Source organism: Narcine bancroftii, chromosome 3 (assembly GCF_036971445.1).
Source record: "Narcine bancroftii isolate sNarBan1 chromosome 3, sNarBan1.hap1, whole genome shotgun sequence".
Classification (NCBI taxonomy): Eukaryota; Metazoa; Chordata; class Chondrichthyes; order Torpediniformes; family Narcinidae; genus Narcine; species Narcine bancroftii.
In genome coordinates, this window is record NC_091471.1 from 113221001 (window position 1) to 113247035 (window position 26035).

The 26035-nt window shown below is 42.3% G+C and overlaps 1 protein-coding gene across 1 annotated transcript; it reads left to right on the forward strand.

Annotated features, from left to right (window-relative positions):
• The first annotated feature begins 206 nt into the window (after positions 1-206).
• Positions 207-25598, forward strand: tlr1 (toll-like receptor 1). The gene is made up of 3 exons (XM_069924941.1): positions 207-475; positions 673-791; positions 18429-25598. Exon 3 carries the CDS (start codon positions 18503-18505, stop codon positions 20885-20887), a length of 2385 nt encoding a protein of 794 aa, XP_069781042.1. The 5' UTR covers positions 207-475; positions 673-791; positions 18429-18502; the 3' UTR covers positions 20888-25598.
• The last annotated feature ends 437 nt before the right edge of the window (positions 25599-26035 follow it).

The following is a 26035-nucleotide window of genomic DNA, read 5'->3' on the forward strand; positions in this document are numbered from 1 at the left end:
CTTGTTTTTAAAAGTTGGTTTTAGCATGAATTTGAAAATTTGCATTCAATGCAGTTTTAACAATTAAGACTGAGAATTTGGGATGTTACTAATTTTACATTAACATATGTTATTCTAATCACACAAATATTCAAGGGGTTTTCAAAACTGCCAGTTCTGCTTTTATTTTAGTTTTCCCTTTCTGACTTGCCTGTCAGAAAGCAGAACTTATAAGATGCTCTTATTTTTTTTCTAGAGTGCCCCAATGATTTGGCTCTTATTTTGGACAAAAAGACCAAAAATTAGATAAATCTATTGCAGCGGTTGATTCAAGATTTATGAGGATTAGTTTCAGCTCAGAAATTTTGAAAGAACTTTGTGTCACAATTGGAGAGTTGGAAATGTTATGTAATTTCCTCTGCAACATTCGTAACCACAGATGACAGTTCTGCACGGCTTTTGGTGCTGGCATGGAGAATTAGTGTCTGCAACTGAGGTAAGAATCTACATATTTACAACAGTTTGCAAGTTATGCTGTTTGGTTCTTCTTAAAGCCATGGGACAAAAGTAATATTTAATGTGCTATAGAGGAAAGTTAAAGTTATGGAACAAAACTGTGTATTTTAAACAGTTTAACATATTTACGTATTTCAAACAGTTTAACATTTTTTCTCATCGTCTAACTATGTGCAGAATTGTTGGTGAACTGCAGGCATTCTCAAGAGCAACTAAGGATATCAACCAAAGTCTACCTTGAAGATGAGAAACAAAAACAAAACAGATAGGAGGAAAAAAAGATGTCCACACTTTGAGTGAGTAGCTTTTTTTAATATGTCAGAGAATATGAGAAATTTTAGACACCTCACACAAGGAGAAAGGAAAAGTGAGAATATCCTCTCAGTCTCTCTCTTCCACATAAACAAGGAAGATTGACTGAAATAGAATTAGAACATGCTTGTGATGCACTAAAAGACAGGAAGTTATGTAAAAATGATCGGCTTTTATTAGCAATAGAATGGAAGCAGGTCCATGCTGGTCGACTGCCCTGAACTGGGGAGAGGCCTGTGGAACAGCCACGTTTAATCAGGAGTCTGGGAGGAGCCACAGGTATAGTTGGCCAATGGATGTTCCCAGATAGTTAAATATACATACAGTGGTTGACCACATTCACCCCTTGTTTTTAAAAGAGTTCAGCGGGGTGAAGTACATCTGATGCTATCATAAATTAAGTCTTTCGGGTGGTCTGATCTGTCATTGCGACCGTCATAGTGCCGGCTGTAGCTCCATTGCAGCAATAGGGTCCTGGACAGTCTGGGGCACTCTATGCAGTCATCAGCATTGGTTGTGTGGATGCGTGGCGACAAGTCTGGCATGCCATCCATTGGGGCTGAGGTAAAGTGCATTGTGGGTGATGATAGGTGAGAGGGGGTTCGGGTCTCCGGAACCCCTGAGGGCGCCAGGTCGCCAAACAGAGACTGTGTCCTCATGCCCATCAGGGTACGCTGCATAGGCGCATTGGGGGTTGGTGTGGAGGATATTGTCCCTTTCGACCAGTGGGTCGGACTTGTGGCTCCTCACATGCTTCTGGAGTAGGACTGGCCCCTGGGGATGTCAGCTAGGTCAGCAGCGTGATCCCTTTTGCAGAATTCCTGGAGAAGGAAAACATTTTTTCATGTGGAGTGGCATTGGTGGTGGTACATAGGAGTGATCTGATGGAGTGGAGTGCCTCAGGGAGGACACCTTGCCAGCGGGAGACTGGAAGGCTTCTAGACCGCAGGGCTAGGAGGATGGCTTTCCAGACGATGGCGTTCTCCCTTTTCACCTGCCTATTCCCTTGGGGATTGTAGCTGGTGGTTCTGCTCGTGGCAATGCCCCTGGCCAGCAGGTACTAGCACAGCTGATCACTTATAAAGGAAGCCCCCAGGTCGTTATGGATATAGCAGGGGAACCCAGATAGAGTGAATAGGCTGCATAAGGCCTTGACTGAGGCAGCTGACATGTCTGGGCAGGGACAGCGAACAGAAAACGCAAATACTCATTGATGATGTTGAGGAAGTACACATTGCAGTCAGAGGAGGAGAGGGGTCCTATGAAGTCGATGCTCAGACATTCAAAGGGGTGGGTGGCCTTTACCAGCTGCACTTTGTCTGGAAGATAGAAGTGTGGTTTGCACTCTGCGCAGACCTGGCAATTTCTGGTCATAGTCCTGATTTCCACGATGAAGTAAGACAGATTGTGGGCTTTGATAAAGTGGAAGAATCTGGTGACTCCAGGGTGGTGGAGGTCTGCAATCGGTCTATTTATGCACTGGCACACATTCCATGGGATAGAGCATCTTGAGTTTCCCAGGCCAGTACAAGAATCATAATTGTAGGTGAAAAGTTCAATTCTCCACTTCAATCCATCTTGTCATTTTTCATTTTACCTCGCTGCTGGTTGTTGAACCTGAAAACTACCACCTGTTGGTCAGCAAGGTAAATTGTTTGCCAGCGAGTTAGTGTCTCCAGTACTGTACCACCTCAACAATGGCTTGAGCCTCTTTCTTGACAGAGGAGTGTCAAATTTCAGGGCCCTGGAGGGTGCAGGAAAAAAAGGTGAAGGGTCTGTCTGCCTGGATAAATGAAGTTAGATGTGTGGCTTTCCACCTGGAATGGGATGGATTTGTCCACAGCATGCATCGTGGCCTTGGTAATGTTTGTCTTGATGAGGCTGAAAGCTGCATGGCCCTCTGCTGCTAGCGGAAAGGAGGTGGATTTAACAAGGGGGTGGGCTTTGTCCGCATAATTGAGGACCCACTGGGTATAGTAGGAAAAGAAGCCCAGGCACATTTTCAGGGATTTAATGCTGTGGGGAAGGGTCAGTTCCAAAGTTGGGGCTAGTGACTCCATCCTTCATGATGCAGCCAAAGATGGGAAAGCGGGTGGTGGAAAATACTAATTTAGCCTTATTGTATGTGAAGTTAGGAGTTTGGTGGTATGGAGGAATTTTTGCAGGTTGGCATAATGATCCTGCAGGTCATTGCCGCAAATGTGACGTTGTCCAGATACTGGAATGTGGCCTGCAGCTCATACTGGTCTACCATTCAGTCCATCTCCTGCTGGAAGATCAAGACGCTGTTGGTGACGCCGAAGAAAATGATAGAGGCAGCCATCCGCCTTGAAACCAGTATATTGGCAGTCCTCCGAGCGGATGGGGAGCTGATTGAATGCTGACTTTACATCACTGGTGGAGAATACCCAATTTTGCGCAGTTTGGTTTACCATTTTGGATATGCGGGGAAGAGGATATTCATCCAGCTGCATGTATCTGTTAATGGTCTGACTGTAGTCAATAACCATCCTGTTTTTCTCCCCATTCCTAATCACCACCACTTGAGCTCTACAAGGGCTGGTGCTGGCTTCAATAATCCCCACATTGAGCATCCGTTGCACCTCCGACCTAATGAAGGCCCTGTTCCTGGCACAGTACCGCTTTCTTTTGGTGGCAACGGGTTTACAGTTGGGGATGAGGCTAGCGAACAACAGTGGAGGGGTGATCTTGAGTGTTGAGAGTCCACAGGTTGTGCGCCTTGGACCATCTTCAGGTTGCTGGCTGGGAACGGTAGGGAAAGAGGCCAGGGGACAGTGATGGTGGAGCACAGTGGGTGATTTAAGAACTGCTAGTTACAGACAGTGAAGGGGGGGTGGTGGGGCCAATCATGCTCCATTGTCACACTTTTAAGGTGGCATTGGAAGTCCAGCTCCAGGAGCATGGCAGTGCACAGCTGTGACATCATCAGAAGTTTAAAGTCTTTGTAGTCAGTGCCCCGCACAGTCAGGGTCACTACGCAGTAGCCGCCGACACAAGCTGTGTGGGTCTTCGAGGCCAAGGAGACTTTGTGACCCACGAGGGAGTAGCGCTGAACCATGTCCAGGTGAATGAAGCTCTCCGTGTTCCCACTATTGAACAGACAACTTGAAACGTGGGCGTTTACCTGGATGTCCATCATCGATCTGTCGAGTTGCTGAGGACTACCTTGATCTAGCATGATGGAGGTCAGGGTTGGGTCGCTGCCTGTAGCTGCAGTGGAGAGTTGTGTGTTTGGTTGCAAGATGGAGGCATCCAAGATGGTGACCCCCACAGCTCACACGTGGTGCTGCTAGGTCTCAGAGATGGCAGTGTCCAAGATGGTAGCCCCCACGGTCCGCATGTGGCACTGCTGGATTGAGGTGACTTGGACTTGCACAAATTTGGATAATACCCTCTCTTCCCTCAGTTGGAGCAGACCGCGACTTGCGCTGGGCAGCATTTCCTTGGGTGCTTGCTCAGGTTACAGAAGTAGCACTTTGGGTGCTCATGGAGTACAGCAGCCATGGTTGGGTCATTGGCGGGACATGGCGAGAGCAGAGTTAGGTGCTCGTGGAATATAGCAGCCATGGTTGGATCGCTGGTGGTGGCGGCGCATCCCAGGATGGTGGTACTCGGGGCAACCACGAGGCAGCTAGTAGCCTTCCATATTCTGGAAGGCCACCATCAATGTGCCTGTCTGTTCAACTGCCCTCCGTAAATTGAACTCACCTTGCTCAAACAGTCTCTCACAGATGTAGTTGGGCCTGATTCCTGCAACATAAACATCTCTAATCAAGATCTCCATGTTCTCCATGGCCATCATGGCCTTGCAGCCGCAGACCTGTCCAAGAGTTCATAGGGCCTGGAGGTACTCGGTGCTCGATTCCCTGCGTCGTTGTTTACGGGTGGCCAGGAGGTGTGTTGCATAGACCTAGTGTGGCAGTATGTTATTACACCACTATAAACTGGTTGCAGCTCATTCTCATTCATTTTGGCCTAGGCTTGCACAGAGGCCTATTAGCCTATTAAAACTAGCATTTTATTTGCACTCTGTCTCGTGTGGTTGATGCTAGTCACCATCACCTAGTTCACCTTCTTCAGGTATTGGCCTTTCAGAATGTCCTTGGCCTCCATGTACAATGCGGCATCCCTGATCATTGAGTACACCAGGGGCTTGACCTGGGAGTGTGGTACCCTGCAGCTTGTCGTTCTCTGATCAAATGATGGCAGATGATGCCGGCAAGAACACTTCAAAGCAACGCATCCAGAATTCAAAGTTAGTGGAGGCTTCAGGTGATTGAGGTCCATTTCTAACTTCTCCGGTTTTAGGATAATCTCCAGTGTCAAAATTTATTGTGAATAAAATTGATGCACTATCAATACTTCCAAAAGACTAGAAATAATGTAAAACTGATAGGCTTTTATTCACAATAGAATGGATTCACATCCATGCTAGTCGACTGTTCTGAACTGGGGAGGGGGCTGTGGAACAGTCACCTTTATTCAGAAGTCTATGGGAGGAGCCACAGGTAAAGTGGCCAATGGGTGTGCCCAGACTGTCAAATATACCAACAGTGGTTTACCACAGCTTGTTAGCAATCTCCAGTCTTCCCCTACGGGTCTACAAAGTAAATGGCCCAGGGGTAGCAGTGAAAGCATAATTTAGAGTTTTATTACTTTGCTAGTTCCCATTTATTGGAACTTTCCAAAATTACTGCATCCTTTCTTCCTGAATCCTGTATTTTCAATTAACTTTTTGGTCAACTCTAATTCTCACTGTTGTGGGAGGTTTTTTATCTGGGACTTGTGTGGCACAAATTGTGCAGTTTTAATTTATACAGGCAGAGGCTGCTTCAATATCTGAAAAATTGTCATTGGAATTGAGCAAATATTCCCATCTGATCTGATGGCGGAGGGAATATGTTTGATGAAAAAACAATTTCAAAGATCCCGTTGTAATATTTGAAGGGGAGCATAGCCAGCATTTTCTCTGAATCAACATAATTTATTTAATTGTTCTATGTGATTCTTCACCCTGTGTAAATTAATTGCTATATCATGTTTCTTTGACTTCAGAATGCTTTTAAGAGATTATTCACAACTGTCTTTGATTAAATAACTTCTGTTTATTGCTTCATTGCTATTCACTTAGCTCATAATTTTTTTTACATTTATATTTTAATTTAGACATACAGCACAGTAATAGGCCACCCAATTAACCTACACCCCTGGTACGCTTCAAACAATGGGAGGAAACCAGAGCCTCCGGGACAAACCTATTCATATACGGGGAGAACATACAAACTTATTGCAGGCAGCGTGGAATTTGAACCCCAGTCCGGATTGCTGGGCGTTGTAACAGCATTGCTCTAACTGCTATACCATGCATTTGAATTTCAGATGAAGGATGTTATCATTCAAAATATTAACTTTCCTATCATCATTTTATGAAAGAACTATTTTATAATTTACTTGCACATAGTTATCTGCACACCCTGTGACCTCCAAATGGAGGCAGGAATATGGTAGCAGTAATTTAAAAAGTAGATTTTCTTCATATACTGATTGTTATATCCAAGGCATAAATAATCCTCAAATTTTAAAATGAATACATCTATAAAGTTAACACACCGAGTATTCATTTTGTTTCCTTCTTGTATTTGGGCAGATTTCCAGCATTTGAGTTGCTGGGTGAAATTAATCTTTTGAGAAAAAGGAAGTTATTTTACATTTTTAGCAAAGTTGCCATTTATTTTGAGTTCTTCCCTTTTTGAACATCTGTAGTAAGGTTGTAAAATAATTACAGTAAATAATTTATTGGTTTTTTAAAATGGAATATATGAACAGAAGTTAAATGTTTTAACAAGACATTTTCTGAAATATTCTTCAACATTTTGTTAAGACTGAGTTAATTTTCAAAGTAAATTTTCCACATTATTTAAAAAAAGTTATTTAATTATTTTGCATATGTTAAAAAAAATCCATTTACTGCTACCTGAGTCTTACCATTGACTGGTAACTCAAGTGTGGCAGTCACGTAAATATTTGTGGCTACAAGAGCAAGTTAGAGACTGCATATACAGCAACAGTGACTTATGACTTGACATACCAGATTATTTCCATCAGTATAGATGGAATATTTCCCTCTTGTCTGAATGAATGCAACTCCATGAAAAGCTTGATGCCATCCAAGTCAAAGTAGCCCATCAATCGCCATGAATATTCTTTCCCACCATCACCATCTTTCTGACCATGAAGAATAAAGGAAGCAAATCCATGGGAAAATAATCTCCAATGTCCTCCAAACCACACATCATCCTAATCTTGAAAAGCATTACGATTCCTTCATATTTATGTCCAAATGGTGAAAGTACCTACAAAACAGCCCTTTGGGAATGCCTTCACTGGAAGGACCACAGCAATTCAAGCAGATGACTCATTACCACTTCTCAAGAGAAATTGGGAAGGGGAGAAACTACTCAATCAAGCTGAGTTCTCAAAAAATTAGAGTATATAAAAATTGGAGGTAACTTGGCACGTTGATTCTTAAGGTCAAGTTTATTATCAACTCCTATACATATATAACCTGACAAAACAAGGTTTCTCCAGACCCTGGTTTATAAATAAAAACACAAAAGATTGCATAAATAATCAAAATAAATATATATAAATATTTGGATGATTGTCATCGTTTCAGAATGCTGTTCATCAGTCTCACAGCCTGTGCGAGACTTGATTTTGATGGTCCTGTATAATTTTCTTCATGGTAGTGGGTTGAAGATATTTGTGCACTGGATGCTAAGAGTCTTCTATAATTCCTTTAACCCTATTTGGACGACCCTCCTAGTAAATGTTATCTCTAGAGGAAAGGGAGACCCCAGTGATCCTCTCGGCTGTTTTAATGATCCTCTGTTTAGATTTCTGGTCTGATGCTTTGCAGCTACTATAACAGCAGCCAGACAGGACACTCTCAATTGTGCTCCCTGTAAAAGATTGTCAAGATGGGGGCTAGTAGTTTTGGCCTCCTCAGCTTCCTTAGGAAGTGTGGGCCCTGCTACACATTCCTGACTAATGAGGAGATATGAGTTCAGGATAGGTTGTCTCTTATATGCAAGCCAAAGAACTTTGTGCTCTCCACTCTTTTCACAATGGAACTTTTTAAAAAATATTTAAATTTTGAATTTGATAGACTCATAAAAATGCAAAGAAACAATATAATCCCTTTCAACAGTCTGTACCCCCCCCCCCACCTCACCTCCCCAACCCCTCTACCCCAATATAACTGAGAATCTTTTTCTTTCTTCTTCTTTTCTTTCTTTGGCTTGGCTTCGCGGACGAAGATTTATGGAGGGGTAATGACCATGTCAGCTGCAGGCTCGTTTGTGGTTGACAAGTCCGATGCGGGACAGGCAGACACGGTTGCAGCGGTTGCAAGGGAAAATTGGTTGGTTGGGGTTGGGTGTTGGGCTTTTCCTCCTTTGTCTTTTGTCAGTGAGGTGGGCTCTGCGGTCTTCTTCAAAGGAGGTTGCTGCCCGCCGAACTATGAGGCGCCAAGATGCACAGTTTGAGGCGATATCAGCCCACTGGCAGTGGTCAATGTAGCAGGCACCAAGAGATTTCTTTAGGCAATCCTTGTACCTCTTCTTTGGTACACCTCTGTCACGGTGGCCAGTGGAGAGCTCGCCATATAACACGATCTTGGGAAGGCGATGGTCCTCCATTCTGGAGACGTGACCGACCCAGCGCAGTTGGATCTTCAGCAGTGTGGATTCGATGCTGTCGGCCTCTGCCATCTCGAGTACTTCGATGTTGGAGATGAAGTCGCTCCAATGAATGTTGAGGATGGAGCGGAGACAATGCTGGTGGAAGCGATCTAGGAGCCATAGGTGATGCCGGTAGAGCACCCATGGTTGGGAGCCGAACAGGAGTGTGCGTATAACAACGGCTCTGTATACGCTAATCTTTGTGAGGTTTTTCAGTTGGTTGTTTTTCCAGACTCTTGAGTAGTCTTCCAAAGGCGCTATTTGCCTTGGCGAGTCTGTTGTCTATCTCGTTGTCGATCCTAACATCCGATGAAATGATGCAGCCGAGATAGGTAAACTGGTTGATCGTTTTGAGTTTTGTGTGCCCGATGGAGATGTGGGGGGGCTGGTAGTCATGGTGAGGAGCTGGCTGATGGAGGACCTCAGTTTTCTTCAGGCTGACTTCCAGGCCAAACATTTTGGCAGTTTCCGCAAAACAGGACGTCAAGCACTGAAGAACTGACTCTTCAGTGGCATCGTCTGCAAAGAGTAGTTCACGGACAAGTTTCTCGCGTCTTGGTGTTAGCTTGCAGGCGCCTCAGATTGAAGAGACTGCCATCCGTGCGGTACCGGATGTAAACAGCGTCTTCATTGTTGAGGTCTTTCATGGCTTGTTTCAGCATCATGCTGAAGAAGATTGAAAAGAGGGTTGGTGCAAGAACGCAGCCTTGCTTCACGCCATTGGTGGGATGACGGAACTGTTAATGTGTAGTAGGGAATGGTCAACATTTATCCTCCTGAAATCCACAATCATCTCCTTTTTTTTGTCCACGTTGAGACTCCAATTGTTGTTCTTGCACCATTATAAAAGTCTTTCAACAGCCTCTATATAATGCAACTCATTGATGCTGATGAGACTAACTACTATTGTATCACCCACATATTTGATGATTTTGTTGGAACTGAATCTGGCAGTGCAGTTGTGAGTCAACAGCATGAACAACAGCGAGCTGAACATCCAGCCCTGAGATGTGCTGGTGATCAATGTGATGAGGTCCTACTGCCAACCCAGACAGACTATGGTCTTTCCAACAAGAAGTCCAGGATCCAGTTGCAGAGAGGGGTGTTGAGAGCCAGTAAGGACAGTTTATCCACCAGCTTTTGAGATATGATCACATTATGCAGTGGTGAGCCAAGGCATCATCTTTAGAATGATTTGGACAGTAGGCAAACTGGAAAAGGTCTAATGTCACTGGAAGGTGCATTTTGATGTGTCCCATCACCAACTGCTCAAAGCACTTCATAAGCACATCGAATGACTCAAAGACTTGTTGACTCAAACCAAGGCTTTTATTAACAAAAGACTGGAGCGTAGTACATCGAGGTCAACCAGTCCAGACTGACCTGGGTCTGGTTAGGAGTAGCCTTTTATGTCCTGCCAGTAGGTGTGGCTATGGCTCTCAGCCAATCACTATTGCTATACGAAAATCTATACAAATATATTTATATAGGATCCCATACTATCACAAAGGGTATCTTTCATTTAGTCTAGTTTTTGTCACTTTCTTTGGCACTGAGATAATGGTGGCTGCCTTGAAACCTATAGGGACAATAGACTGCTGCAGTGAGATGTTGTAGATGTGCATTATGACCTTTGTCAGCTGGCCACACAGACCTTCAGCACCTGACCAGATATGTTATATGAGCCTGTTGCTTTGTGTGTGTTCACCCTGGAAAAAGCTTCCTCACCTCAGCCGTGGCTATGCAGGGTGCTGGTTCTTCAAGGAAGATAAGGCTTTATTTGATATCTTATTGTTTAGAAGGTATTCAACGTGTCAGAAAGGAAGGCATCACTGCTGTAGACCTGCAAGATCATCAGTTATTATTTGAATATCCTGACAAATGCAGCTTGTTTTGCCTGTATCATACAGGTGTCTTCATACCCTCTTGTCTCTATCCTAAAAGCAGTGTCATGAGCTTTGAGCAATGCACAATCCTCCACATCAAGCCATGGTTTTTGATTTGGCCTGGCTGTGTAGCATTTGATCGCCATGACCTCGATACCTTTGCTTCAAGTTCAAGGTTATTATCCGATTGTACAAGTCCAGCCCAACAAAATAGTATTCTCTAGTCCTCGGTACAAAAATATGCAAACAGAAATACAGATATAACACATATGCAGGCATACAATGAATGTGTAATATGTATGTACAGTGTGTGTATACATATATATATATAAATAATTTAAAATAAATAAATATTGTTCTAATAGATAGTGAAGTCTTCGAGGATTTGTATGAACAGTTCATTCAATCATTCAGCAGTCTCACTGCCTAAAAGAGCGGTTTCTTAGCCTGATGATCCTAGCTCTGATACTCCTGGATCTCCTTCCTGATGGGAGTAGCTAAAACATGATGAATGCTTGGTGGTAGGGGTTCTCAACGATTTTGTGATGCCGATAGATCACATCGGGGTGGGGGGGGGGGAGAGTGAGAAGGTGGAGGGTAACTCCAGAGATGCTCTCTGTCACTTTTATAGACCTGTGGATTGATCTCCAATTCAATGCTCTGCAGCAACCAGCTTGGCTACTCCTGATAGAGCTCTGAGAGAAAGTTGATGGTATGGTGGCCGTGGCCACCTCAGTCTTCTCAGGAAGTACAATCGCTATTGCACCTTCCTGACATGTGAAGAGATCCATGTCCAGAATAGGTCAAGTGACCTACTGTATGTATGACTAGATAATATAGCTAGTCACTATGCTCAAGGTACTCGTTGATGTTTACATGATTGTTGCAGGTGGCCACTTCCCTGAATGCACTCAGTCCATGGTTTTAAAGCAATCCTTCAGTGCTTCCTCTGGCCTGGTCCTGATCTCCCTGTGAAATGGTTTGACTTGTTTTACAAGTGGTCTGTATGTTGGGATTATCAGGATGGCTAGGTGGTCTGATTATCCATGCTAGGGTTGGGGGACAGCCTTGTATGCTCCAGGCACATTTGTGTAGCCCAGATCCAAGGTATTCTCTGCCCTGGTTGCAAAGTTGACATGTTGGAATGTGTTTTTAAGCTGACGTGATTGAAGTGATTGGCAAAAATCATACAGCCAATCAGGGTGAGTTGCCTGGGCTTTGTAGGTTGTCCCATAACGTTCATTCAATGCTTCCCCATAATTTGCAGAAGGAGGATTAGAGTGGCTGTGAATTCCCTGGGTAAGTAGAAGGGCCTACACTTCACCATTAAGTACTCTTATCTCTGGTGAGCATTGAGCCTTTACTACAGAGACTCTCTCCAGCTCATTCCCAGCACTTTCTATTTTTTAAAAATTTACTTAATGTTCTTTGTTAATATCAAATTGCTTAAGTGTGCAGCACAATTTTTAATGGAAAAAATGTCTGTAGTTTTTAAAAAATTTTAATAAAAAATAGATATACATCACAGCTCCAGACCCTTTTGGCTCAAGAACTTGTGCCATCTAAATATTCCAATTAACCAAAACCCCCGAACATTTTGAAAGCTGGGAGGAAACCAGAGCACCTAGAAGAAATCCACGTAGACATGGGTGGAATGTATAAACTCCTGACAGACAGCGCCAGGTTTGAACCTGGGTCTCTGACGATATACTAACATTGCGTTAACCGCTATGTTGACCATTCTGCCATTGCCTGATTAGTTGTACATACAAGCTAACTGTAATGAATATCTGGGAAGTCCCATGCTGTAACAGGTAACCACATGCATTGAGAGGATAAATTTCAGGGTTGTGGGAAAGCTAAGGTAAGAACTAAATTTCCATTTGTGTTGAATCTGATTCCACTGCCTTTTTATGTCATATGTTCACAATGGCACCCATTTCCCTTTTTTAAATTCTAAGTCCAGACAACACCCATTCATTGTTTGGTAAAGGTTTGATGGGGCAATCAGGTTCTGCAAAGATAAGTATCGTATATTCTTCCATAACTGCCTTATTAACTTTTCCCTTTTGAAGAATTATGAAAATGCTGCTCTTGTTCCCTCAGGTTTCATGCTCTTCTCAAAAATAGATGAGTTATATATCTTTATGTTGCTAAATATATTTGACTCTGATATCAGACTGTTTATCAGGCAAGGGAGATCCATGATATTCATTACAGCCAGTTTCTATGTACAACTAATCAGACGATGGCAGCATGGTTAGTGTAGCAGTTGGTGTAATGCTATTATAGCGGCAGCCACCTGGGTTTTAATCTGGCGCTCTCTGTCAGGAGAGGTCTCCACGTGTTTACATGGATTTCTTCCAGATATTGTAGTTTCTATTGACTATTGAAATTAACCCTGGGAAGACCAAAACCATTGAATTTGGTCTTTGCTATAATCTTGCCATTTACTCAGTCTCTCTCCCTTGAACTCTCTGAGGTAAAACTGGACTTTTCACAACCTTAATATCAAGTTTGACCCAAAATGAATTTTTGGCAACATTTGTGTTGGGACTAAGTCTACCTATTTCCATATCTCCCTTAAACTTACCTCCCTTAACTTTGTACATATGTCCTCTGGTGTTTGCTATTCATGCCCTGGGAAATAGATGATGGCTGCCCACCCTATCTATGCCTCTCATAATCTTCTCATCCTTCTACATTCCAAAGAGAAAAGTCCCAGCTCTGCTAACCTTGCCTCATAAGACGTATTTTGAAATCCAGGCAACATCCAGGTGAATCTCCTCTGCACCCTCTCCATTGCTTCCACATCCTTCCTATGATGATGTTACAAGGACTGAACACAATACTCTAAGTGTGGTCTCACCAGAGATTTGTAGGGCTGCAACATGACTTCTTGTCTCTTGAACTCAATCCCCCTATTAATGAAACCCAACGTCCCATAGGCCTTCTTAATTATCCTATCATCCTGTGTGGTAACCTTGAGAGATGTATGAATTAGGACTCCAAGGTCCCTCTATTTACTCTCTTAAGTAACTGAACATTAACCCTGAACTCAGCCTTCTGGTTTATCCTTCCAAAATGCATCACCTCACACTTATCTGGATTGAACTCCATCTGCCACTATTCCACCCAACTCTGCATCCTATGTATATCCTTTTGTAACTCACGACAAACTTCAGCACCATCCGGAACTCATCTAACCTTCATTTCATCCACAAACTTACTGACCCATCTTTCTGCCTCTTCATTTAGTGCAGAGGTTCCAGAACAGATCCTTGTGGAACTCCACTCGTCACTGACCTCCAGGCAGAATATATTCCTTCCACTACTCTTCTCTGCTTTCTACATGCAAGCTATTTTTTTGTCCACCCAACCAAGGTTCTATGAATCCCATGCCCCATGACTTTCTGAATGAGTCTCTCATGGGGGACCTTGTCAAATGCCGTACTAAAATCCATATGGACCACATCTACAACTCTTCAATTTCTTTTGTTACCTCCTCAAAAAACTCAATTAGGCTCTTGAGGCATGATTTCCCTTCACAAAGCCATGCTGACTATCCTTGAATAGACTGTACTTCTCCAAATGTTCATAGATCCTATCCTTAAGAATCCTCTCTAGTAGTTTTCACACCACTGACATAAGACCAGTGGTGCAGTGCTAATTTTTCAGGTGCTGGAGCTCACCAAAAATGGCGACCATTGGTCTTGGTGGCCACAATGTTGTATTTGGCATTGTATAATTGAGAGCTAACGGTAGGACAAAAAGGAGGATGACTGGTCAAGGAAGAATCAGGTACCTTGTATGTCCAGAATAGTGTTCAGCAGGAGAGTTGGGGGTAGAAAACGACACTTCTTGGAGTGATGAGGTGCCGGAGCAGCCACGTGAGGTTCCAGAACAGCACTCCGGTGAGCTTCAGCTGCACTGCACTAGTATATAATTCCTAGGATTTTCCTTATTGAACAATGGGACTATATTTGCTATTCTCCAATACTCTGGCACCTCCCCTGTGGCCAAAGAGCACTCAACGATCATAGCCACTGCCCCAGCTATCACTTCTCTCACTTTGCACAGCCACTACACTGGCTGCACTCCTACCAGCCCACTGCAGGGGGAAACCACGGTTCCTGCAGGTAGGCAACCTGGGAGGCTGGCCCCACCTGCCGGCTGTCAATCACTGGCCCGAATAAAGACTCGAGCTGGGCCCTTCGGGGGACAGTCAGACACGTGGAGCCAGCAAAGATACTAAGATGTGTTCAAAGCTTAAGCTAATTAAAGCCTGTTGCACAGTCTGTGGACTTTGTGTCAGAATCATTCGCACAGCAGCGATCATAATTTAATTAGCTTAAAATTAAAAGGACCATGGAGAAGTTCCTCATCATCAAGAGGCTGGATATTGACTCTGAACACCCAGACGCTCCAGCTTACTTCGAGATCTGGAAGCATGCAATCGAGACGATCATCCATGCACGTCTGAGGTCATCAACTCTAACCAGAAGAGACTCATGGTACTTCGCACCAAGCTGTTTTCCAGGCTATCTGAGACTGCACGGATTTCGAACCAGCGATGGTCGTCCTGCAACAATGTCACTTCCGGTCAAGTCGCCCGACCATGCCAACGCCATGTGCGTCTCCTGGGCACCACCATCATGGACCACCAAACCCCCGACCATCCCAACTCACTGACTGGATGACTTGGTCAACACGTATGCATGCAAAACCGTGCCTGTTTGATAGAGAGTTGAGCTGGCCACTTTCAGCTACAACATCCATTATAGGCCAGGGAAGCTAAATAACTCCCCCGATGCCCTGTGCTGGACCTGTACCAGTGCATAGTTCAAACAGCTTCAGGCACTGCATGACACCCTTTGCCACCTGGGCATCACACACCTGTACCACTTCATTAAGTCTTGGAACATCCCCTTCACTGTCCAAGAAGTCCAGACCATGACTGAGTCCTGCAGGGTCTGTGCAGAGACCAAACCACGCTTCTTCCGCCCATCACAGGCCCATGTAGTGAAGGCCACTAGTCCCTTTGAGTGATTCAGCGTTGGCTTCAAGGAACCACTGCCTTCCACAAATAAGAACGTCTATTTCTTCTCGATCATAGGCAAATACTCCTGTTTTCCCTTCGCCATCCTTTGCCCTGACATTTCCACTGCCTCCATTATCAAGGCACTAGTGCAGATCTTCACCATGTTCGGATACCCAGCATTCATCCACAGTGACTGGGGGTCCGGCTTCATGAGTGAGCAGCTGCACAAATACCTGACAGTTGGAGGCATTGCAGCTAGTTGCATGACTAGCAACAACTCTAGGGGCAAAGGGCAAGTGGAGTGTGAAAACGAGGTGATCTGGAAGACAGTCCTCCTGGCCCTGAGGTCGAAAGGCTGGTCCATCAACTATTGGCAAGAGGCTTCCCCAAGGCACACCACTCCATATGGTCGCTCTTGTGCATGGCTACCAATCAGACCCCTCACAAACACTTTTTTTCCTTTCCTAGGAAATCAGTGACTGGCATCTCCCTGCCAGCGTGGCTGATGTCCCCAGGACCAGAACTCCTCCGTAAGCACATGAGGACCCACAAATCTGACCCCCCTGGTCGAGCAGGTGTACCTCCTCCATCCAAACCCAAATTATGTCTATGTCAGTTACCCCAATGGATGTGAGGACACCGTCTTGACCAAGGACATGGCATGAGCAGGGGTACAGCCTTCTCACCCTGGGCACCCCTGGCCCATCCAGGATTCCCTTGGAGCTGACCCCCTCTCCAGAAGGCCCCACACCCTGCTGACCTGTCCCACACCTACACCCCCTCTCTGCCAGACACCATCCTACCCACACCACCGGCCACCCATCCCAGTTGACCCTCGGGCAGCTCTGCCCCTACTGACCATTGACCAGGATCCTGTCCTGCAATGATCCCAGAGGCACAAACAACCACCGGACTGCCTGAACTTGTAGATACTACTCAGTACTGATGGCACCGCCCCCTGCACCCGCACCCCTGAGGACTCATTTTAAGAAGTGGGTGAATGTGGTGATATAACTATACACTGGCTGCACTCCTACCATCCTTCTGCAGCTGGCAACCACTGTACCCTGGGAGGTTGGCCCCACTTGCTGGCTGTAAATCACCGGCCCGTATGAAGACTCGAGCCAGCCCCTTCAGGGGACAATCAGACACGTTGAACCAGCAAAGATGCTAAGACTGGTGCACGTTTAAGCTAATTAAAGTCTGTTGAATAGTCTGTGGACTTTGCATCAGTATCATTCACACAGCAGCGCTCACAATCATATCTGGCCACTATTCAGTTTGCATCCACCTGGGCTTTGGTTCTTGAGAAGACAGATGCCCATGTTGTGATGTAAGGAGGAAAGAAGGAATGGGTGAGGTACAGGTGCATTCCTATACCATCTTCAGCTTGAAAATCAGAAAAGATTATGGGATCAGTCAAAGAGAAGAAGAAAGGCTGAGTATTATAATATGTTCTTATTCTAAATGATATAAAATGCAGCATCTGAAAAAATGTGGAGCCTGTTCTATTCCTGTTCTGTTCTATTTCCTGTGCCATGTGTCACTGCTTCACAGATCAATTTCAAATCCTTGCTCTAACATTTTGAAGTAACAAAGCATGGCTATAAGTATAACAGGCCAATTATTTACTTGACCCTTTCAATATTGGCATTAGTGTTTAATGTTGGATGGCTGCAAATTATTCAAATGAGTAGATATCATTGAGTTGGGTTGCTGTCTAGCTTACAATCAATGGCCATTCATAAATGGCACTTAATAATTCTTCCCCCCAAATCTCCATTTCAACTCCAATTATGCCATTCACATTAGGATCCTCAATGTTATTGAGACTGCACTCATTCAGACTCATGTGGATTTCATCACTACTCGTGTGTGCCTTGTATATGGTGGAAATGCTTTGGTGTGTTAGGAGGTAAGTTACTTGTCACCAGTAGCTCAACTTTTCCTGTAGCCTCCTTATACTGTAGTCATCCCTGTTAAATTTGTGTTCAAAGGTGACCTTGCAAGATGTTGATGTTAAGGGATTCTCTCCTGGATGGAGATAGTCATTGCCTCGAACTTGGAAAGCATGAAGATTTCTTTGCATTAACTTTGGCATGTCCACATGTTGAACTTCCCTGCTTGAACAGTGCTTTCAGGAATTGTATACCCCACCTCCCCCACAAACACTAAATCACATCATGAGAAGTGCCAAACCTGAAAAAAACCTGGTCCATTAATTAGGGTGGATGAATACACACATAATGTATTGCAGGGAATTCATGAAATGAGTGCCCTGCAAATGTTGTTGCCTTCTAAACTGTTCTTCCCTTAAAAATTATCTGAAAAGCAAATACACAGTCAAACTTTGATAAACTACTGTATGACCATTTGGAAATGATGATGGTTTGGCATTAAGATCATTGAGTACTGCAATCCATTTACCCTAACTCCAATCATTGAAAAATTAATTGTTCTATTGTGTGACATCCTAAAAAGGTGAACTATAAGAGCATTAGAGTACTAAATGGAAAAACATCCATTACTCCAGAAAATATGCAGGACTGAAGTTCCAAACATGCTAGATTAATGGAGTTTTATAGAAAACAGGTAGCCCTAGGAATGTTTGTGATATCAAAGAAATTAAAAGATGCAATGTCTTTTAAAATCGAATTGTTAATGTACCCATTAAAGGTTTAAGTCTCCTAAATTTTGCATTATTATTACCACCACAATTTTTCACCATATTTTACAATTAAATTCTATCACCCTTTTTAAACATTTGTGTCTAGTTAAAACATGCAAAGCCCTTATTATTGTAGATGTGTTTTATTTAGCTACTGTGTAACTTGTGATTGTCACTTGAATGTGTACTTGTTGAGACTGTTTTCATTTCAGCTTGCGTAATTCATACTACTGATATTGTTTTCCTTTTGTTTTTTCTTTCAGCTGTTTTAAATGAATTTCATTTAAAAAACAAGGTTTCATTGTGGGAAAGAAAGACTGTAGGAAAATAACCCAGTATGGCCTTCATTCCTTTCTTCGTCGCTTGGATGTTTATTTTTAAAACTGGCTACAGTTTGTGTTTTCCTGCTGAGAACAACATTGCAATAAACAATTCATCCTCCTCACTAATGGCAGTCCCAAGCAACTTACCTAACCAGACAGAAATACTGGATTTATCACAAAACAGGATCAATGAGATTCATATCCAGGATTTTGCTTCTCTTCACAGGTTGAGAAGTTTGAACTTGTCCATTAACAGAATAAAAAACATAGCGAATGCATCCTTCAGGTCAAATCAAAAGCTTGAGTGTTTAGATCTCTCCAAGAATGAACTTTTAAATATTGAATGCCAATTTTTACATAATGTTACATCTCTCAAATATTTGGATATTTCTTATAATCGTTTTCTTAGCCTTACACTTGGGATAGTATTTAGGTTCTTGAAAAACCTGGAATATTTAGGACTAGGCAGTAAGGAAGCAATGAACTTACAGAGAAGCGATCTGAAAGAGATATCAAGGAAGCAGTTGCAAGAAGTTTCAATTGGATTAGAAAGTTTGTCAGAGTACGATCCAGGTACTTTACTGGTTTTGAGAACTAAAAAGCTTCACCTTGTTTTGCCATCTGCTGGCTCATCAAGTTTATTTACAATGATTTTACGTGATGCTTTCATGTCTTCTAATACTTTAAAATTATCAAACATTGAATGCTACGAAGAATGCAGCAATTACATTATTGGTTTTAAAGCACTAGGAAATTTCTCAAGGGTCAGTAATTTGTTGTTAGAAAATTTAACCATGACTTGGCAAGATATCATGGGCATCATACAGCCTATCTGGGATACAAAGATTAAAAATCTAAGTATTACAAAGATTACATTAAGTGATATAAGATCTGCTGTGTTTCAGTATTCAGACCGAGTACTAGAGTCGTTGAGTATCAGAGAATTAAGAATCATTGTGTTCTACTTCACTCAATCTATTATATATAATTTCTTCGCTAAAATAAAGGTTGTAAATCTAACCATTTCCAATTCAGATTTGATATTCATGACTTGTCCAGAGCAAGGAAACTACTATAAGTTCATTGATTTTACAAATAATTCAATGACCAGTGATTTTTTTTTTCAAGATTGCCATTTCCTGAATTTGTTGGAGACTCTTATTTTACAGCAAAACATGTTGCTTCATTTTTATAAAGTGAGCTCTATGACTCAATATATGAAATCCCTTGTACATCTAGATGTAAGTCAAAACCATCTTACTCTTAATGAGAAAACAAATTGTCTTTGGACCAATAGTTTGAAAATTCTGAACCTGTCCTCAAATAGACTGACAGATGCAGTTTTTTCTTGTTTACCCAGTAACATAGAAATCCTTGACATGGAAAAAAATAATATTAATATTGTGCCCAAAAGGATAAACAATCTGGAAATGATGAAGGAATTATACCTTGGCTCTAATAAACTGGTAAGACTGCCTGAATGCAATAACTTTAGAAATCTTGAGATTTTGTTTGTTGAGGAAAACTCCTATCATGAACCTTCTAGTAGTTTCCTTCAAACCTGTCCAAGACTGACCAGGCTGAATGCTGCCTTTAATCCATTTTCATGTACCTGTCATTTGAGAGACTTTAGCAGGATGAAGGAAAACACCCAGATAGATTTGTTGGGGTGGCCAGAGTCATATCAGTGTATTTACCCAGAGAAGCTTAGAGGAACTCTATTGAAGGATTTCCATTTATCAGAAGTGATGTGCAATACAGGTCTCTTGTTGATGATTATATTAGGGAGCATGATTGCATTAGCAGCTATAATGGGATTGACATGTCATTTTTTGGACTTGCCTTGGTATTTGAGGATGATTTATCAATGGACCCAGATGAGACGAAGAGTGATGATGACTGACATCCTCCAATTAAATGAGAATTTGACCTATCATGCTTTTGTGTCCTATAGTCAGCATGACTCTAGGTGGGTAAAGGAACAGTTGTTGCCAAATCTGGAAGAGAGAGAAAACCCATTCCGGATCTGTCTTCATGAAAGACATTTTATTCCTGGCAAAGGCATTATTGAAAACATAATCACTTGTATCGAGAAGAGTTACAAATCAATATTTGTTTTATCACCCAACTTTGTTCAAAGTGAATGGTGCCACTATGAACTTTATTTTGCCCAGCACCAGGTATTGAGTGAACAATCTGATAACTTGATCCTGGTTGTTTTGGAGCCAATCCCTCAATTTATGATCCCATCCAAATATTATAAACTAAAATCACTGATGGCAAAGAAGACTTACCTCGAATGGCCTAAAGACAAAAGCAAACAGAGACTATTCTGGGCCAACTTGCAGGCAGCAATAGGAATAAAACTTACGACTTCAAAAGAAGAAACACTCATGTAAATATTGATCAACCAAATTCTGAGTTGCATCTTATTAATTTTCATTGCACTATTTTTGTTCATGAAGTAACCATATAGCAATTACAGTACAGAAACAGGCCATCTTGGCCCCACTAGTCCATACCGATTTAAGTGATCTCTTGTCCCACTTACCTGCACTCTGCTCATAACCCTCTAATTCCCTCACATCCATATACTTATCCAACTTTTCCTTAAATGACAAAATTGACCTTGCTTCAACCACCTCTTCTGTAAGTTCTCTCTCATGTTACTTCTAAACTTTTTCCCCCCTAATCCTTAACTTATGACCTCTCATTTCAGTCTCACCTACCCTCAGGGGAAGAGCCTATTCACATCTACTCTATCTATCCCCCTCATCATTTTAAATACCTCTATCAAATCCCCCCTCAACCTTCTATGCTCCAATGAATAAAACCCCAGTCTACTCAATCTTTCTTTGTATTCTAGATACTGCAATCCAGTCAACATTTTAGTAAATCTCTGCACCCTCTCTACCTCATTGATATCCGTCCTATAATTTGGGGACCAGAACTGCACACAGTATTCCAAATTTGGTCTCACCAATGTCTTGAGTAGTCTCAACAACACTTTCCAACTGTTATATTTTATACTTTGATTTATAAAGGCCAGCATACCAAAAGCCTTCTTTACCACCTTATCTACATGAGAATCCACTTTCAAAGAACGATGAACTGTTATTCCAAGATCTTTTTGTTCCTCTGCATTCCGCAATGCCCTCCCCTTCACTGCATATGTCCTGTTTTGATTATTTTTCCCAGAATGAAGCACTCCACACTTATCAGTATTAAACTCCATCTGCCATCTTTCATCCCACTCTTCTAAACAGTCCAAATCCTTCTGCAGTCTCCAAAAACTATCTTTATTATCCACAACTCCCCCAATTTTTGTATCGTCCACATATTTACTAACCCAATTTACTACTCCATCATCCAAATCAATAATGTAAATGACAAACAACAAGGGACCCAACACTGATCCCTGAAGCATGCTGCTTGTCACCAGCCTCAATCCTGACAGACTGTTATCCAACATGACTCTCTGGCATCTACCTTCTAGCCACTGTTGAACCCAGTTGACTATCTCAAAATTAATACCTAGCGCCTGAGCCTTCCTTACCAACTTTCCATGTGGAACCTTATTGAAGGCCTTACTGAAATCCATATAGACAACATCTACTGCTCTACTATAATCAACCTTCCAAATTCAACAAGATTTGTCAAACATGACCTTTCCTGCACAAACCCATGTTGAGTGTTCCTGATCAGTCCCTGCCTCTCTAGATACTTAAATATATCACTAAGAATACTTTTAAAACAGGAGCCACTTTTGCGATACGCCAATCCTGTGGAACCATTGCCACCCTCTAATGACCTTTGAAAAATCACTGTCAGAGCCTCCGCTATTTTCTCCCTGACTTATTTCAAAGTTCCGGGGAAAATATCATCAGAACCCAAAGACTTATCCAGCTTTATATGCCTCAAAAATTCCAGCACTCCCTCTTTCCTAATCCCTACATTTTCCATAATTACCCCTTTTGCTTCCCTTATCCTACACGATTCCATATCCTTTCCTCTAGTGAATATTGAAGAGAAGAACTTGCTCAGTATCTCCCCCATCTCATTTGGCTCCACACACAGTTGTCCACTCTGATTGTCCAAGGGACCAATTTTATCCTTCGCTCTCTTTTTGCTATTTACATATTTGTAAAAACCCTTCAGATTTATTTTCACCTTATTCGTTATAGCCACCTAATTTTCACTTTCCTAATTTTCTTTCTTAAGCTTCTTTTTACAATCCATGTATTTTTCAAACATCTCGTTTATACCTTGTTTCTTATATTTAATGTATGCCTCCCTTTTGATTCAAACCAAATTTCTAATCTCTCTTGAAAACCATGGCTCTCTCAAACTTTTGGCCCTGCCTTTTATCCTAACAGGAACATAAAGATTCTGCACCCTCACAATCTCACCTTCAAAAGACCTCCAATTCTCTTCTACCTCCTTCCCATAAAACAAATCATCCCAAATCACACCCTGCAAATCCATTCTCATCTCTTCAAATCTGGCTTTTCCCCACTCAAAAACCTTAATCTTTGGACCAGACCTATCCCTTTCCATAATTATATTGAAACTAATGGTACCATGATCACTGGTGCTCCCCAATACACACCTCACTCACCTGCCCTATTCCATTCTCCAACAGTAGGTCCAACACTGCCCCTTCTCTAGTCGGTACCTCAACATATTATTGCAAAAAACTATTCTGCACAGATTTTACAAATCCCCCACTAACTCTGCTATTTCCTTCCACATCTACTTCTCTATTTCTCGCTTCCCACTAGGTGGTCTATAATATGCCCCTTCTCCTTTTCCATTTTTTAATTCCACCCATACCGCTTCCCTTGGTCAGCCCTCCAATCTATCTTGCATCAGCACCACTGTAAAATTTTATCTGACAAGCAATGCTACACCCCCCCACCCCTTACCTTTCCAATTCTATCACACCTAAAGCAGCGAAATCCTGGAATATTTATCTGCCAGTCCTGCAACCATGTCTCACTAATAGCTACCATTGTCATACTGCCAAGTGTCTATCCACCTTCTTTACAATACTCCTGGCATTAAAGTAAATGCATTTCAGAGATTTCCCACATCTTTTCCTCTATTTGTCCCTATCTTTACGGTCAACTCTATTATTTATTACCGTTATCCCCCCTCCATCACTGCACTGATCATTTTCTTTCTCTAAACTTTGTCTACAAGCCTTCTCTATTTGCAGACTAACCTTCTCTTTGATATTCTCCTTTATTTGGTTCCCTTCCCCCAACCATACTAGTTTAAAACCTCCTGAGTAGCCCTAGCAAATGCCCCCACCAGAATCCTAGTCCCTCTGGGATTCAGATGCAACCCGTCCATTTGGTACAGGTCCTACCTCCCCCCAAAAAGGTCCCAGTGATCCAAGAACTTGAATTCCTGCCCCTTACTCTACCCCTTTAGCCACACATTCATCTTCCACCTGATACTATTCTTGCCCTCACTAACACGTGGCACAGGAAGTAATCCAGAGATTACTCCCTTTATGGTCCTTCTTTTTAGCTCCCTACCTAACTCCCTATATTCATTTTGTAGGAACACTTCACTCTTCCTCCCTATGGTCATTGGTACCAAGACATCTGGCTTATTTCCTTCCGCCCTTAGGATGTCTTGAACATGAGAAGCTACATCCTGGACCCTGGCACCAGGGAGGCAAACCACCATCCGGTTTTCTTTATTGTGTCCACAGAATCCCCTATCTGTCCTTCTAACCATTGAATCCCCTCTAACTATTGCCCTCCTCTTCCTTTCTCTATCCTTCTGGGCTACAGAGGCAGAACTTGTGCCAGAGTTACAGCCACTGATGCTTACCCCAGCTTGACTGCCCCCCCCCCCCCCCGCAACAGTACTCAAGGAGGAGTACCTATTGTTAAGGGCTACAGTCACAGGGGCCCTCTCTTGTACCTGTCTCTTCCCTTTCCCTCTCCTAACTGTAACCCACTGATCCTCCTCCCGTGGCCCTGGTGTGACCCACCTGGCTATAACACTTATCTATGATGGCCTCACTCTCCCTGGCCAGAGTGAAGTCATCGAGCTGCAGCTCCAGTTCCCTAACATGATGTTTTATAGAATTATATAGAGTACTGACATGATTACCCCAAAAATTATTTCCACAGGGCTTTATCTTCATGCATGAATTGCCTTTAGACTGAAAGAGCCTTGAAAAGGAAAATCAGAAGCAATCAAGAAAAGCAGGAATAATGGATAAAATTAAAGGGAGAGGGCAGAAAATTGGTGGTGAAGGTAGATTTAACCAGCAGGTAAAGTGCATTTCTTAAACAACAAATGGAAATGGATATAGAGCACGAGGCAAAGCATTCTCCATATACCAAGGGATGAAGTAAATCACAAAAACCTGTCGACGCCTTGGTTGAAGTAAAAACACAAAATCCTGGAGAAACTCAGCTGGTTAAACAAAGGTAAAAGTACATAACCAACATTTCAGGCTTGAGCCATTCATTAAGGCATGAATGGAAGAAAGGCAGGCATCTGAACAAAAGGCATAAAGCATGCTAATTAAGCCACAGGAGATAACAAAAGTTCTGTAATGCAAGGCAGGAAATAAACTTGAGGAAGTTATGAACCAATATTAACATGGAGTTGGAAGACCAGTGTCCAGAACCAGGATGGTTCAAGCAGTGGCAAGGCCCACAAGAGTAATTGACAGATGATCATAAATATTTTTTAAAAATTTTGAACATCTTGCAAGCACACAGATATGAAAGTATTTTGGTAATTCTTACTGATTTAACCTTTTGTTTCCTTAGATATTCAGTTTTGAAACTATTTTAGTTAGGCATTGCTATTTTACATTCACTAGTGGTTTCCCCTATACACCTGTATTTGTTCACGCTTGTATTATCTCTCAGATACTTTAAATTATGCTTTTGGTTTTGGACTTACTTAAAATGTTCAGGTATTCTTGACTCATGATCCAAGAGTACCAAATAAAATTTAGCAGAGAGTTTATAAAGTATTGCAATGCTTGGAAATGTGAATCGACCATTGAGGGTGTTCATTTACATTTTGAATGTCTACTTAACTTTAGAAAATAAACTTTATGGTTTGCATTTTAAATTACTGCTGCCTTTGTGGATTTGTTTTGACCAAAATTTAGTTAACCATCTATGAAAAGCATTTAAAAATAAAAGAGCAGATTGATTCTTGAAGAACTTCAATTTACTGTTTATGGTGGGAATCATACTTACCAGATTTGAAGCAACTTGCTTTATTGGGATACATCTAAAGAGCAATTTAAAGAAAGTCACATAGCCTTGCTTCAAATCAATTAAATCATTAACCAAATTCAATTGATAGTCATTTACATGCTGGTCAGAATGGTTATGATGGGCTGAAGGGCCTATTTTGCTGAATGTAAAAATGTTTATATTAAAGGATGTACTCTTTTTGGCAACATTGTACAATAACATTCTTAAAATGAGAGAACATGTTTACAAGTGAAAAAAGAAATCATGGACCAAATATTTAATGCAATGGGCTGTCAAGAATTGTTA